At 40.1% G+C, this 15,904-nt stretch overlaps 1 protein-coding gene and 1 long non-coding RNA gene across 4 annotated transcripts in view; one reads left to right on the top strand and one right to left on the bottom strand.

Moving 5' to 3' along the window:
- The window catches only part of igdcc4 (immunoglobulin superfamily, DCC subclass, member 4), a 64,057-nt gene extending 57,839 nt beyond the window's left edge, over window positions 1-6,218 (top strand). For all 3 annotated transcript variants that reach the window (XM_088297153.1, XM_088297152.1, XM_088297151.1), the window contains exons 18-20: window positions 344-524; window positions 638-754; window positions 2,259-6,218. In XM_088297153.1, coding sequence (XP_088153279.1) covers window positions 344-524; window positions 638-754; window positions 2,259-2,720 — 760 coding nt within the window. In that variant the 3' untranslated portion in view covers window positions 2,721-6,218. The remainder of the gene's footprint in view (window positions 1-343; window positions 525-637; window positions 755-2,258) is intronic.
- Window positions 6,219-11,080: 4,862 nt separating this feature from the next.
- On the bottom strand, window positions 11,081-11,792 carry LOC148336969 (uncharacterized). The gene is made up of 2 exons (XR_015843298.1): window positions 11,675-11,792; window positions 11,081-11,605 (listed from the first exon to the last, which is right to left on the bottom strand). It is a non-coding gene; the product is annotated as an uncharacterized LOC148336969 (long non-coding RNA).
- Between the last annotated feature and the right edge of the window lie 4,112 nt (window positions 11,793-15,904).

Raw genomic sequence — 15,904 nt, 5'->3', positions numbered from 1 at the left:
GTTTTACGACAGTACTTAACGATGTGTTCAATTACATCTGTACTAATGGAAGAAATAGTGAAGCTTGGAGTAAAAAAATTTTTTCAAGCGCACGTTCTGCTCGCCAGGCCCATTGACTTGAATGAGAGGATTCCAGCCGCAGTCTCTTCGGCCCTTTGGCCTGAGCTTCACTGTCTCATCCATTGGTCCATCTGAAATTGTTACGTTACTGCATACATGGGCACTTTACCTTATTTGTCCGTCACACATCCGCCATCGTAAAAATAATTGCATTCCACCGCCGTCCATCTTCGTCCTTTTAAAGCATTTGCACCGTTGTCTTTTTAAAATGTGTCTCACATAGGGGGGTATCTGGCGGCCTGGATTCATCAGCTGTGACCCCCCAGTACAGAAGAGGGGGCTACCCTAGTCCCACTCATGTGCCGGAGTGCACCAATTGCCACGAGCTGGAGACACTCATGCCCTCCACCGGGCAAGTGTCCGGCCAGTTGTCTACAGAAGCCCCCGAGGAGCAGAGCCTCATGGTGAGCGCTGACGCCGAGGGTGGGGGCGCCCCAGCACCTCAACCCAAGGTGGAAACCAGCTCTTCCCCACTTCCGCATTTGTGTTTCATGTGTCGATAATTGGCCATTTGCAGGCTGTCTGGAACGGCTCCATCAGTCATAACTGGGCTAACAGAATCACCCGATACAGAGACACCATCACGGAAGACTCTCCGGGTTTCATGGCCGGAGAACTCAAGACAAGCAATGCGGTAAATGAACACCTCACGTAATGCGATCATCTGTCAACCTCCCAGAAGAAAATGCTGTGGTTTGGCGTTTATGTAGAAGATTGACAATGATATTCGATCTGGATGTGATTGGAGTGTGTGACTGTTTGAATGACCAGACAGATATTTACATGATGAAAGCGGTTAGAAACAATTGTTTGCTTTCCGCGTCTTTTGGGAAGACAGATTACGATTCAATTTGATATGGTGCGGCTCAGTTCAAGTGGAAGGATGCAGTGACTTTTTTGTTGTCATTTCACATGCATTTGAATGCACTTGTCAGTACTCTAAATGTGCCATTTCCTTCCAAGATACAATAAAAGATGATTCGATACGTACCTCCATACATTTCAAAGTGGAGCGGTTTGATTTGGTTCGATCTGATGCAGTCGCATTGTTGCAATCAAAATAAAAAAGGTTTTACGGACGAAACCAGTTTTTGTTACACCCCTATTTAGGACCTTTTTTTTTTTATCTTGAGCTAAAAAAATACTCCATATATTGAAAACAACTAATACTAAAACTAATAAAACCTAAATTTAAACAAATTCCTTAAAAAATCATAATTTGAATAAAGCTGCTCTAACAAACTAATTAAAACAAACTGAATTATTTATAAAAGTCAAAATGAAATAATGTCTATAATGGAAAGTGCAAAAGTTTTACCCTTGTGCTCATGTGAATGAACAGACAGATGATTAGATTATGCATGTACAGTATGTAGAAAGATGTTTACATGAAGCATGTAAGTAATTGCCAATTTGTGTTGCTAAAACACTGGTTAAATGGTCTGTATTTTCGGAAATGTTACTTGTCGCGCTATTCAATTTACCATATTCCCACGACTGTAAGGCACACTGAAAAGTCTTACATTTTCTCCAAAGTGGAACGGGCGACAAATAATGCGAATAATGGAAAGGTGGACGTGAATGTGGACGCTAAAGGCGAGCAATGGATGACAGATTCCAAACACAGCTTTACTAAGACTGAGTGGAAGCGCAGAGTTAGTTATGCCACAATTGGTGAATGGATAGTGGATGCTTGGGCTAACCATTAGCCACGTTAGCTGCTAATGTGTCTGCTAGCACTGTTGGAGCTTTCGCAAAAGCCGATTTCATTTCTGATGAGCCACGCGGCAATGAGACTGACTGACACTGACGAGAGGGAACCTGTTGTGTTAAATACTTAAAAAAAAAGTAGAACAGTATTTTGTGTTCTACACAAAATATGGATGTTATGAACACATTGACAAAGGATAATAGAAAATTGCCATTCATTTTATGCAATTTAAATTATTTAAATGTATCTGTCATTGCTTTAAGAGAAATTTCATGTATCAAAATACGTGTGGTGTCGGTTACTTGGTATCGGAATTTGTTGAGAACCCAAGGGATGAGTATGCGTACTGGTAATAGTATGAAAAATGTGCTATCGAACATCCCAAATTGGAATGACGTGATGTAATCAAGAACTTCCGCCATTGCAGGATTGTCAGAGCGCATCCCCGTCCAGTAACCAGGTCGAGGCCGAGGTCATCGTCCACTTGGAGCTGTCTGACCCGGTCAGCGGGAAGGCCAAGGCGGATTGCGGGCGGGCCAAGGACTCCAAAGTCTCCCGCGGCCCCTCGTTAGCACCGACCGAGCAGAACCCTCCCGGGAAACAGTCGCTAGACCCGAGCCAGCAGAGTCTTCCCTCGACAAGTCCGGCGGCCAACCACAACGGGGAACCAGAGGATGGCGCCGTCCCAAAGCAGGACTCGGGGCTGACCAACGGCTTTCACTCCCCGAAGACGCCGCGGCCCGTGCCCAAATCCGGGGAAAACGGGGATATTCGACGCTGCCCTTCAGCACAAGCAAAGACCAAGACTGCCGGTCTCACCCCTGTTCCTTTTGTCACTTCAGGCCTGGTCCAACCTACCTCAGTCGCACACGGTTACTTGTGCCCGTAGTCTCTGCAGGGCAGCCTCGAGCAAACGGAGACATTCTTACCAGGGATGATTGTGTATACGCGCCTCATTGTCGCATTTCTTTTGTACTTTGAATCCACGCTTTCATACATATGTAAATACATGATAGTCTATTTTTAGAGGTAGAGTGTTTGTTTTCGGGGTATGCATTGTAACCATACATTCCTCTGGGCTACGAAAGCAAAAAGATTCAGTGTCGACGCCAGACCTTAGACGGGAACCAAAACCTGAGGATCCAGACCCCATTTTTAAGCACCATTTCCTGCACCCGTGTCTGTCTCTTGCCTCATGCTGTCTCAGGGTCGCATACACACGACTGGAATGTGTGCCATTGTATCTCAGCTCTTTGCACGCAAAACCACACACACATTTTGGAGTGTGGCATTTTGTATTGCCGTACGGTGACTGCATAACACTTCAAATGAGCCATTGAGAGATAGAATGAGCTTATTCCATTTTCGTCATTTTGCCGGGTGCTGATTTAACCTTTTAGGGCTGCAATAAATCCTTGGCTATTTGTAGCGTAATGGTTAACTCTTGTGGAAACATTTGCACAACTTGGGCATTTCCTCAGATTTGAGTTTGTTCCAAACATCTGTCAAATCTTTCAATATTTTGTGAACGATTGATTAGCTACTGCCCAAATACATCTGCAATTGGTTGGCGACCAGTCCAGGGTGTACCCCGCCTACTGTCCAACGACAGTTGGGATAGGCTCCAGCACACCCGTGTCCCTCGTGAGAAGACATTTTTTGAATGGGAGTTGGCCCACTTGTTGCACTAATGAACAGAGAAAAGTTCTGAACACAGTAATGGACTGAACTCTACGGGCTCTATTTTCATCCTTGTAACTTTGCATTGAAAAAGGGCAGCATGTGCCATTTTGCCCGTGAATACATGTTATTTTCAATCAAAGCAGCTCCTCTCATTTCCTTGAAATGTGGCACACTTACATCTTGCTTGGAGATATCTCTGCATGGAGCATAATGCATGGATCCGCAATCGGAGCATTACGCTTGGCCGGTGTGGCAACAGCACCCTCGTTAAATACTGCATGCCAGCCAGTGGGATGAATTGATTTCTACGATTCAGAAGCTTTGATACCTGCTGTTTTCCTACTTATGAATGAAATCAGGTCTGTATGACGTCAGGCTAAAGAATCTGTCTGCGTGTGTCTTGATCAATCCATCCAACCAGGATCTGTACCGCTTCTCCTCACAAGGGTCACAGGGGTTGCCGGAGCGTATCCCAGCTATCTTCGAGCAGTAGGCGGGGTACACCCTGAACTGGTCGCCAGGCAATCGGAAGACCACACAAATATAAACAACCATCCGCTCTCACACTCACACCCAGGGACAATTTACAGTTTTCAATCAACCTACCATGCATGTTTTTGCAAACTCCACAAAGGAAGGCCGGAGCCGGAATCAAACCCACGACCTCTGCACTGTGAGGCCATTGTGCCGCCTGCCTTCATGAAACTCACCAAAATCCCAGCAGGCGTAACTTTAAACCGACTTTCCGCCATCATATTGCCTCTCCGTCTGGCATATCTTCAAGGACATCCCTCCCCACGTCATGCCCAAAGTGGCGCAGGGCCAGCTGACAAATTGCCAAACGGGCACAGCCAGCCTTGCACCACTTCAAAAATCAGGTCATAACAGAATGTCCACACGCGTCGTCTACAAAAATTATCATGGATTTTATCGCAATGCTCAATGAAAGGCACATTCATAACTGGGATTAAATGTTTTTTTTCCCGTGGTGCAACATGAAATAGATGAACATAGCAAAATTGAAACTAAAGTTTGATTTCATCAGGACGTTTTGTCTATTACGTAATCACTTCACGTGAAAAGGACAAAAATGCAGTCAGCTCACTCTAGTTGTTTGTGGCTCAAAGTGTAATCATCGGGTACAGACTTTGGCAAAGGTTTGTTTATTTTCATTTTTTATTTACAAAGAAGTGTTACGGCCACACAATGTAGGGAATCGGAAACATCAACTACTAAAAATTCACATTACTACTGAAAGAGCTGCCAGGTTGCAAAAAGTGAAAATTTGAAAATGAGCCCATGTACAAGATTTTCTTTTTCAAACGATTACAGCTTTTGCAGAAAAAAAGGGCCGAATAAAGTGGTACTGAAATGACAATAAATTCTGATTCATAATTTAAGAGAAAGTTGTACTGAAGTCATGCTCTTCTAATAATAATTGTAATTTCAATAACTTGCCTGCAAGAATATTCATCATTCGAATTGCACACGAACATAAAACCTTTTTGCCGGGAAAAAAAAAGTCATCTTACGAGAAATGTTTTTATTTTCACAAGTGAATAATGTCAACTATTTACTGTCATCAAAATATGACTTTATTCTTGCGAGATTATTTCTTCATTTCCATTGGATATGGTTACCATAGGAAGAAAAAATTTCTGAGAGTGAAGTTGTAATGCTGCAAGAATAAATGGACGTCTCTTTCTTTATGAGAAGGAAGAAATAGCTGCAATCTTGCGTAATAGTCATTCGTGAAAAATTGCAAATTTCCTCATGAATAACACTGATTTTATTCTCTAAAAAAATTCTTAGATGAAAAAAAATCAATTCTTCCGTGAATAGCTTTTGGAATTTTCAGAGAAATTAAAAAATGTCTCCACACAAAACTCAATTTAATGATTTTATTTCCAGGAAAGTTGACACTTTACTGATGCACGACTTTATATTCTTGGGTAAATTTTCATTCCCCCCCAAAAAGTCGCAAGCATGAAATTGTAACAATATGGCAAACAATATCAATACTCCAGAAGATATATTTTAATTGAGAGAAAAGTCAACAGCTCAGAAAACAAAGTCGGTATTCTGACTCTTATTATTAATTATTATTGAAAAAAATATAAAAAATAAATTTGTAATATCACGTAAGAAAAATGCAAAGATATTCGTGAGACAAAAGTCATAATCTTGTGAGAGGAGGCAAATTTCTGCGTAAACCGAAGCACATCTTTAAGATATGATTCCAACTTTATACTCTTTATTCACATTTGCTGAAACATACCGCTTTATTCTCGTAAGATTTTGACTTTACTTTTCTCATGTTTTTTTTTTTGCTTTGCGTTCCTACTTTCTCTGCTCATTTTTGTTGTTCTTTTCATTGTTGCCAGAAGACTGACTTTGTCGTTTTTCATTTTTGAATGTCTGAATTTGAAAAGGATGAAAGTAAATGTTGTGAAACTCTGTATTATCACAAGATGTTACGGGTCACGATTCCAGGATGCGTCTATGTCCAGTGTCCACCTTCTTCTTCTACAAAGTAGATGAAACCAGTGATTTTTTTTTTTTGTAGCTCAATTTCAAATTTCAATACGCTCAAGTTTTGGATGGCTGAACAAGTATTTTAGTTGGACAAGTAATATAATTCTGCATTGCAAAAAAAAAAAAAAAAAAAAAAAAGTGAACTGGTAAATTCCGACTCCTTATCAACTACACTACCTCATTTCTTTTTCAGGTTTTCGTTGTGCTTTTGTGCCATCAGTGTAGCTAGCACCTTTTCCAATGTTCTTCTTCTCATTTGAACAATAATGTATTCTCGAAAAAATGCCATGTTTTCCAAAACAAATATGGCCAATCACCCCAACTTCAAACAGCTGATCATCACGTGGAATATGTTAGCATTTAAATGCATTTTCTTCCGCCTCGCTTGGATCAGAAAGGACATGTTCAGTATGACCCAAATATTGAAACAGGAGTTTAGAACCTTTGGAAAGATTCTCCCCTGCAAAGGTTTTTCCACCATAGTTGAAATTGAGTCAAATGGGCCATCCCTAGTCTCAACCCATTTATGTATCTTTCAAATTGTCTGGAATCCCATTAAGTATGCTGCCTTTAAAAAACAAATGAGAAATGTAAATTATTTTACCTCCAATGGGGAAAGCATTTTGTTCCTTGTCGAATGAATCTTCGACTGATGAAGTAATTTGAGAGAAACGCAGCAAAATCCGAATTTGGATTACATAGGGTTTAGCAGTGTGTCATCTGTCTGGAAATTGGCACGACAATCTGTCCACCTAAAAAAAAAAAAAAGTAAACTGGCTGCCATAACCTCAGTAGTTTTATTTGCATTATTTCAATGTTTGACTTTTGGCAAGACAGGCCCTTGGAAAGCTTGGAAAGTTGCTACTTTAAAGCAGTGTTTCTCAACCTTTATTGAGCAAAAAGGTCACAATTTTTCATTATTATTATATTTTATTATTCAAATTCAGTTTTCGAAAGCCTTATGTCAGTGTTATTTGTAAAAAATATACATTTTGAAAATTCCAAAGTGGAAAATTTCAGTCTGCAATGCGTCATTTTCCAAGTAGTCGAGACTCGAATGTCGACCACTAGAAAAGCAATTAGTTTGGGTTAATGCGGTTTGGCGCTCCCTGCAGGCCTTAAACGATATTGCATCCGCTTTCGTTTGAATTTATTTTTTTCGGATTTAACTTTCCGGGGCATCGACATGCCAGACAATTCACAATTATTGCTAAGCGTGAGTCTCCTGGTAAATATTTATGAATTTTTGGGGTCCTGAGCATTGAAGACTACCCCACTAAAAAAAAACATAACGTTTATCTTTTTAAAGTCAAGAAGGGGGAGGAAAAAAATAGTCCATGACACTTTCACCAGCTGATAAGAAAACGGGTAGACATGTCTATCATAGTTTTTGGTTTTTTGCCCAACTGGTCACTGTTCTCGTGTTTGCAAAACCTGGCATTGTACAACATATAAGATTTTTTTCATTACATCAGAGCAGTCACAAATGAATAAGTCCAAACCAGATCAGCTGCATGCTTTTTTTCATTTTTTTTTTAAAGGGGTCACTTCGTCCAGCCTTGTCATGTCACTACGCTTTTACGCTTTCTGTCAGTTCCAGCAGGTGCTGCTTTCAAGTATTATTTCATGATTGACTTTATTCCCACTCAAAACAAAAAACACATTTGTGCCAAGTGTAAATAGATACAAGGTTGAATGTTCAGAGACTACCATGCCAGAAGTGGAATCATTTTTTTTTCCAATACATTTCTTTAAATTAAAAAAATAAATAATGGACCGCCTTACCTTTACTGTTGCTAAATTATTACTAGATTTTTTTTCTTACCTAATATTACAACTTGTCAAAAATTTCATCTAATGTTAAAATATTTTTGTGAGGCATTTTATGGCCTTTTGAGATTATTTACTCCCGTCTTGTGATATAACTTTACTCTCATGAAATGATTACCTCTCCTTTCGTTCATTGTACTGTCATGGCTATTGACATTGAAATTACTTCATGCAAAGTGACACGTTTTTTTTCCCCCTCCAGTTCTATGACTTCCTCTTCCTCATCTTTTCTAGTTTGTGATGTCATAGTCGCTGCGTGACCTCCACTTGCAGGCTTGCCTTGAGAAGCACAAAGTGAAATCGCATCTCTGTCGACGGCACTCGATGTGAACACCTTTGTCGATGGCACTTGAGCGTCTTTGCACGTCTTCAAGTGTCATTCACATAAAAGGACAAGGACGGTTTAGTCAGTGTCGGTCACGGCTAGTTGACCTGATCTGATTCGAGCTGTTAGTACACTTGTGGTTGGTTGGTAGAGAAGTATACTCCAGTTTAACAGCCGTGACAATGACATTCTCAACAATGTCTGTACTCTTGTAATTAAATATAAAAAAAAAAAACAACTCTTAAAATCATAAAAACAAAAGAGCCAATTTTCGTTTAGTGATTTTTCCCCCCTGAATTTACTGTATGTTCTTTCTGCAGGGTAGTAGAAAAAAATAATTAAAAAAAAACAACAAGGGAAAAAAATCAGTTCTAAAAATCTAAACATGACTGTGAGAAGGGTCTCCACGTTCAAGAATGAAGACGTTAGAGCAAGAATGAACTCACAACAGTTTATGACCATCGTCCATAAATCCTCAAAATGTAAAACATTTTTCTTGTAATAGCATGACTTTATTCTTAAGTGAGATGCACATTATGACTATTTCTATTTTCTTTCAAATCTTTTCTTGTGATAATATTATTGACTTTAAAATTATTACTTTTGGAGTAGTATTAAGTATCATGTTAATGAGTTTATTTCATGTCACGGCTTTAATCTTGTAATAATAGATTTTTTTTACTCATAATATACTTGGAAAAACTTGATACTTTTTCTTACAATGACTATTTTAATGATGCCTGATCATTCTTACTACATTATTTTCAAAACTATTTTGAGAAACCTTTCTCTTGTGACTCCTAAAACGTTGACCTTTTTCCCGCTCTATTACAAATTTTCACATGAAGCAAATTTTTTTTCACCTGTATATTTACTCTCTCTTGAATTTAATTAAACGTTTGGTTTTCTGCAAAAATAGATGACATAATTTACTTTTTTGAATGGTAATAAATAAATGCTTAATAATGTTACTACTAAGTTGTAATAAAAGCAGAATTTTGATACAGCTCATTTCTCGGCGGTGACTGAAGTTGAGGGCTTGTACCTAATTTTGTGGCTGCCGAAAGTAGTTGTCATTTATTTACTAACCACAAAGAGGCAGTGTGGTCATTCCCAAAGATTCCAGAGAAACCGATTCTAAAAAACTAGAAACGAGCCACTCCCAGAAGCTGCTGGTTGAGTTCTGCGAACATTTTTTAATGAATGTAGAGGGCGTGAAAGGGTGAATAATTGGGTCAACCTAAAAGACTGCAAGTGGGTGTGGAGAAAGCTGACAGAAATGATCCTTTCCACCTTTATTTTGCTTTGGGTGCCATTTGTGTCGTGACAGGAAATCACGGAAATGGAGTTAATCTGTTCATCTGTCAAACTATAGTTTACATAAAAAATAAAATAATAAAAAATCTTGACAGTGTAGGTAGTCTGAAGTAATCTTTGACCGTAACATAAATGTTGAAAAACACTTTTAAACCCTTACAACAATGAGCGTGCATGTAAAAAGTTAACCTTTGGAAACATTAAATCTGTAATGTACATTGCCACCTGTGCACTGTAAATTGACGGATGGCACATAATGCAACATTTCTCATTGATTATGTATTTCGCTTCTTCTCAATGATTTTGACTTTACATAATTCTCGATTGCATGCGGAGAAATGTGTGGATTCCTTTCATAGCAAGGGCATACACTTAAAGTGGCTTAGCTTTAGCAGCTAACATTAGCAGTATGCCGTACATCATCCATCATCCGAGTAGTTTGGGCTCTTTTACTTGTTGTGACTTTAAATGACTTTAGTTGGCTCTTTCGCTCACCATGACTACTTCAATATATGCAGCGTTGCGGATAAGTTTAAAGTGCCTCAGGACAAGGATGTGCGTAGATTGTAATGTGTCATGTATTTTCAGTTAACCATTTCAATTGTGTTACCCGGAGAGTGCATTTAATGCTTTGTTAACTCGTAAATGTTTGTGTTTTTACATTTGTTGTACTCATGCGTCAATTCTGCGAAATGACTTTTAAACACCTTTTGCAGATAACATGCATTCCCCCCTTTGTCAGCGCAACCGGGGGCTATAAACTGCCAATCAAATATTCCCGAAAGCAAACGGAGAGCCTTGAGGAGATGGCAATGGAAGGATAAGGGAGGTCAATGAATGAAGTCTGAGAGACGGGGATTGGAAAAGTCATCTTCAATTAAACTTCTTATCTGCCGCCTTGAATTCGGCATGTATATACAAGATGGATGCTAATATGAAAGGTTGTTGGGTGCACCTTGCAAAAGACGTAGGAAACCGCTGCCAATTCTTCGGAACGGTCAAGCGTAGCTTTTGCGTTTCCTTTCCGGACAGTGTGTCTTGTTTGTGATCCACTTTCGGATCATCTGTTATTTTAATGACTGAAATTTAAAAACGATGCCACCACTCGGTCCATTAAAACAGAGGTGCGTAGGCTACTTTGGACCAGGCTACCAAAAAAAAAAAACTTACACTATTTCTGCTTTATTTATTATTTGAGACTAAAAAATATCTTATTTTGAAAAGAAACCGGCTTCTCTCCGTTGCATCCATCTATGATGGACTCGTGACTGGTGGTGTAATGGATCATCTTTGAGCCGTGACCCATACGGGTCGGGCCCAATCCGCAGATATACTGTTGAAAATAAAACTGTGCGCGATCACATGAAGGCAATATGAATAGCCCCCAATCACTGTAATAGCAGCAGAAGAAACTATCAAAAGTAAATTCTGTCAGAAGCAGTATCGCTAAATGGCCGACCACTGCAGCTCTGCTTACTTTCGGGCTTCGATACATCCTTCGGCCGCAGCACAAAATACAAAACTACTCACTCACCGACACATGTTCATTTATCAAACGATGTTGTTGTGGTTATTTAATTTCACACTTGAGGGGTAGGCAGTCTCTCCAGAGGTCCAACTATTTGTACACAAGCAAGTAAACACAGAATTTTTCACAGTATGTTCCCTTTAAAACAAAGCATTGGTGATTTGGCACATTCTGTCTTTACAGGAGAACAAATGTGTCACAAATGGAGATAAAGCCACTCGCATCATGCCCCCGTGAAGAATTCAGCGTGCCATTGCTATACAGCTATATAGAAGGCGTTATCTTGTTAGCGTGTAGCGACAATTGGCAAAACAGTGAAAAGCAAGATGAGGTGCTTTGGTCAAAGCAGCCAGCGTTTGGGAGAGCAAGAAGCCTCGCTGGCAATTCCCGACGCAGGCAAACTTAGTTCCACATCGGCGAACAGCACAGGCGGGCTCTCAGAGGGCCGGCTGACCCACTTTTCAGCTCTCCAAGTAAGCGTTGCATATCGTAGCCGGCCTGTTATCGTGTCTGTCGGCCTCACACAACGACGCATGGCAGCCGCGAACGTCACATCCTGAAAAACATCATTACAAGTCATTTGTTTTTGCATTCAGCCGAGGCTGTCGTTTGAATTTAGTCTTACCATTATACGCCTATAAAAGATGCCCCCCCCCCCCTTTTTTTTTTTTTTAATTTAGCTGAATGTTCCATAAAAGGGGACGTATTACAGAAAATGGACTTCTGAATGTGTTGAAAAAAAAATTGTTGGGTCTCTGAAGCGCCTAGCCACAGATCAAGTTTGAAAGTAAACAACCAAGTCAATCTTTTACTAGCTGACTATTTCCAAGAATTAGCTGGAAGCAAGCTGCTCTGATGATTTGGCCAAATTGCGACATTCCACTCACCTAATTTACATAATAACCACCCCACATTGAGTTTCTCTGTCCAGGACTTGGACGCAAGGCTGGCGGAAGATCAGACATATTTCAGAGGTGCAAGTGAAGCAGAGCTGCATTGCTTTCAGAGTTTGCTTCTGATTAGCGGCACTTTTGCACTCGTATGTCTGTTCTGTTGTCTTAACATGTGCCCTCAAAAATATTTTATGTCCAGCTCCATTAAAAAAATTTAAAAAAAAGTCTTTTTTTTCGGCTGTTTTTTGTGCGCTTGATGTGATAATATGTCTCTTGTCGCTTCAGCTTGCAAATAAAAAAAAATAGGGTGGTGACAAATATGAACATTTTTGAAGGAGGACAATAAGACTTCAACCTCTTTGATTATCAGTAATAACTATTTATTCTGAAATGATTATGAAGTAATTTGCACCTTAACTATGTGTCAAAGTAATTATCATACATAGGAAATTATGGAAATCAAATTGTATTTATTACGAAAAGCATACTTGATAAATTCCTGTCGGTGACAGTAAATGTTTACATTCACTGGCTGGCATTCAAACATCCACTGCAATGAATGAGTTCATTGCAACATAACCACTTTTATGAAACAAACAAAAAAAACCAGTCTATCATAACTTTACACATGTACTCTTTCTTTCCTTTCTGAGTGGCAAATCTCTTTTTTTCCCCCCTCTTCCACGTTGTCATTCATGAAGGAATCACCTTTTCTGAATGTTGACTGCGCTTGAGTTCACATAAAGGCCAAATAAGCGAAGACCATAAAGCCAGCTGATGTCCGACTGATCTCCACATCAAGGTACCTTCGGTTGATTCTTCACTTTCATGTCGGGTGTGTTACCATGGTAACATAATGAGGATTGGGGGGCCTCGGCTGGAAAACTCGCCAAGGCTCACTGTGGGGTTGTTGACCCCATCCTGATGATGTAATCTGGACCATCAAGTTGATTTGAGAAGCGGGGGAAAGTAGTATATAAAAACAAAATGGCGGACGCAGTGAAGTCAGCGCCAACAAGCACGAAGGCAGATGTATTTATTGTTTTTATCCGGTCATGTTAAATAAAACCAACATGATTAATGTAACTGCAGTGGCTTCTATTTTTAATATCAATAATAATATTTTTACTAATGCACCAACTTTGAGCTTTGCTTCATCTGAGAATGCCTTCCATACTAAAGTAAAATTCTTGATTCGAATAGATACCCTGCCATACGTCTTTGTCCTTATAACAACCCAAATAATTGACATGACAAATCTCTGGACACAACAATGCACAGAGAAGCAATCTTCATATCATCGGGATTACACTGCTCAGTGAGGAAAAGACATGGACAAAGTGTTAGTAATACTTGCATGGTCTAAAGAGTAGTTTTGTGAAAATAAATGCAGGGCTCATTACATGAAAGTTCTATAAAGTTTACCCAACAGGAAATGTGACTGTGAATCGTTAATGACGGCTTGGCTCATGGTTCTTTGTTTGCTAAAGCGCTAGCACATTAGAATGCCATTAGAGATATCGGTTGTATTCAGCAGGGGTTGTCACTGCCTCGGCTTCATTGTGCCGGCTGTTTTTTGGAACGACGCCAGCCTGACTTGGGGCAAACGTTTACCAACAAGTACCAATCCTGCATTTTCTTCCAGCCAAGATTCCGATGTGCAGGCTTACAACTTGTAGTACGTTTGTGATCAGCACTTTTGGGGCCCATCGCCGTGTTTAAAAAAAAAATAATTGCTGATCTGATCACGGAAAGAAAAAAAAAACATGGGTTCAATATGAAAGAGTTAACACATGATGAGAACTTGATTTTTAGTAACACTAGAGCTGCTTTCAACGCATTCAAATTTATTGACGAAGCTCTGAATCACCAGAGTCGAAGGGGCTTCACAAGCCCTCAGTTGACAAATATCACTTCATCCTTTCGTTATGTCTCAAGTCTGCCTGCTCATTCACATACTTCCCTAATAACACAGCCGGGCAGTGTGTCGGGGGCCGACAATTTTTTTTTAAAAAGGCCAGAGGGTTGAGGCCGGCCGGAATGGTACAGAGATTGCGGCTGGAGTGCGGGGGACTGACGGGCAAAACAGGGTCAAGTGCCCAGCTCTGGTTTTCATATATATAAATATAATATTTCTATAAAACGGTGGTTTCTCGCCAACACAGACAGCCCATTCTGATTGGGATATAATGTCGTTTCTGAATTTGCTTTCTTGTCTCTTTGTACAAACTTGTGATGTCGCAAAACGTCATCGGTTGCGGCCCAATTTCCAAATTTGTATATTCCAAATGCTAGCACGCATAAACCAAGTCCGCGTGAATTACCCGCTTGTTGTTTTTGTCTGGTATCATAAGCATGGGATGCATGCGGTTGACTACTTTGTGCGGCTATCAAAATTCTTAAGGAGTGGACTCAGGTTTGTAAGGTTCTGCCCCTTTAATCATTTATACGGAAATATGTCAAAAGGACGTTCACAATTATACACAGCCACGCCGTTACGTTAATAACGTCAATATGGCGCTTGCATGTGACTGCTTTTTCTACGTCGTTGCAAAAATAGCTTGAAGCTAACCATGTGAGGTCATTTTACCGGCTCCAAGTACAAACTCACTGTGGTGACACACACCCCCATACACACCTACACGCACGCAAAAACAAAACTGCATTCCGCCAAAGAAAATTTAGACTACGTTCAGATAAAAACACACCTGGCGAAGAAAATGAATAGAATTGACATTACATGCAAGGAGGCTGACTCAATCTTGTATAAATTTTTTTTTTTTCTCTCCCCGGAGAACACGTGGTCCTTGGGGCCGGAGCTCGCCTGCTTCTTTGGAGAGAATCGCAGAGATGAGTTGATTGTAGCTGTAATTTTAAAAAGTGGGTGGCCAAGTTCTGCTGTGAGATAAGAAACGTGTCTGAGAGAGGGTGAAAGTGATGAAGGGAATTGTGCTGAGCGCAACCGATCACTTATGAGGGATCGCCTCCACAAACTTAGGAACTCGTATGTCCACATGTGGGTTTGTGGAGCACTTTGAAAAACATCGATAGTGCTGACATCATTATCGCAGCTCACACACATGCACTGGGCGGCGACATCATAAATCAGCTGAAGGCACCATGGGAGAGTTTCTAGAGATCTACCTCCATCTTTCCAAAGCAATGCTTTGTTCTCTTCATCCATTCAAAGTAACGGTGGAACGATACAGTTTTTTGGGGGGAGGTAACTCCAAATAAAAAACATTTTTCTCGGTTTAGTTTTATTTTAAAATCCACTGAGCTTTACTGATTGCAAAAATTGATCATTCCATTGTGTTGTTGGAAATGACTCACTAAGAAAATGTCGATGACCAAAATGTACTCAATGTGTGTTCGTTTTTATAGTCAAGAAGGAAAATGTTCAAATATGACTCAACAAGAACTTCAAATTTGTTCTGAACGTCTCTTCAATTCTCTGGAGTTCAGGAAATGGTGCAAGTCAGATATCTGGGTTACTTTTCTTATCCTCGCAAAGACCCGCACCCAAGATGAATGCAGACAAGAAAGAGTGACACTAAAAATGCAGCCCTCACACATATATATGATCCCTCACACTAGACCGGTTTTTCTCTCATTCGTCATGTCGGTTGAAATTGTTCTTCCTCTCTCCCTCCGTCTCACAGGTCCAAGGCCAGCTCCCATGGTTGATCCTTGTCTGCTTCCACGGTTTATCCCAAGGCTTAGAATCCTGCAAACTTGTCTGTGTGCGAGTGTGTATGTGTTCTGATCTCAAATGTTTTTTGCGATTCTGTTGTCTTTGGCAGAATACGTGGTGTTGTCTGTTATTACGCGCGGACTGGCTATGTGTGTGCGTGTTACAAATGTGGAGTGCTAGTCATGAACAGTCTATGGAATTCAACACATTTAAACGATATAATATAGGAATATAATATGTGAGACTAATATAAAAACAGAAAACAGAA

The sequence above is a fragment of the Idiotropiscis lumnitzeri genome, chromosome 5, assembly GCF_059441095.1.
Source record: "Idiotropiscis lumnitzeri isolate Australia: NSW breed Sydney's pygmy pipehorse chromosome 5, RoL_Ilum_1.0, whole genome shotgun sequence".
NCBI classification, from domain to species: domain Eukaryota; kingdom Metazoa; phylum Chordata; class Actinopteri; order Syngnathiformes; family Syngnathidae; genus Idiotropiscis; species Idiotropiscis lumnitzeri.
Note: the sequence above shows the minus strand (reverse complement) of the source record. Positions and strands in the feature narration are given on the sequence as shown.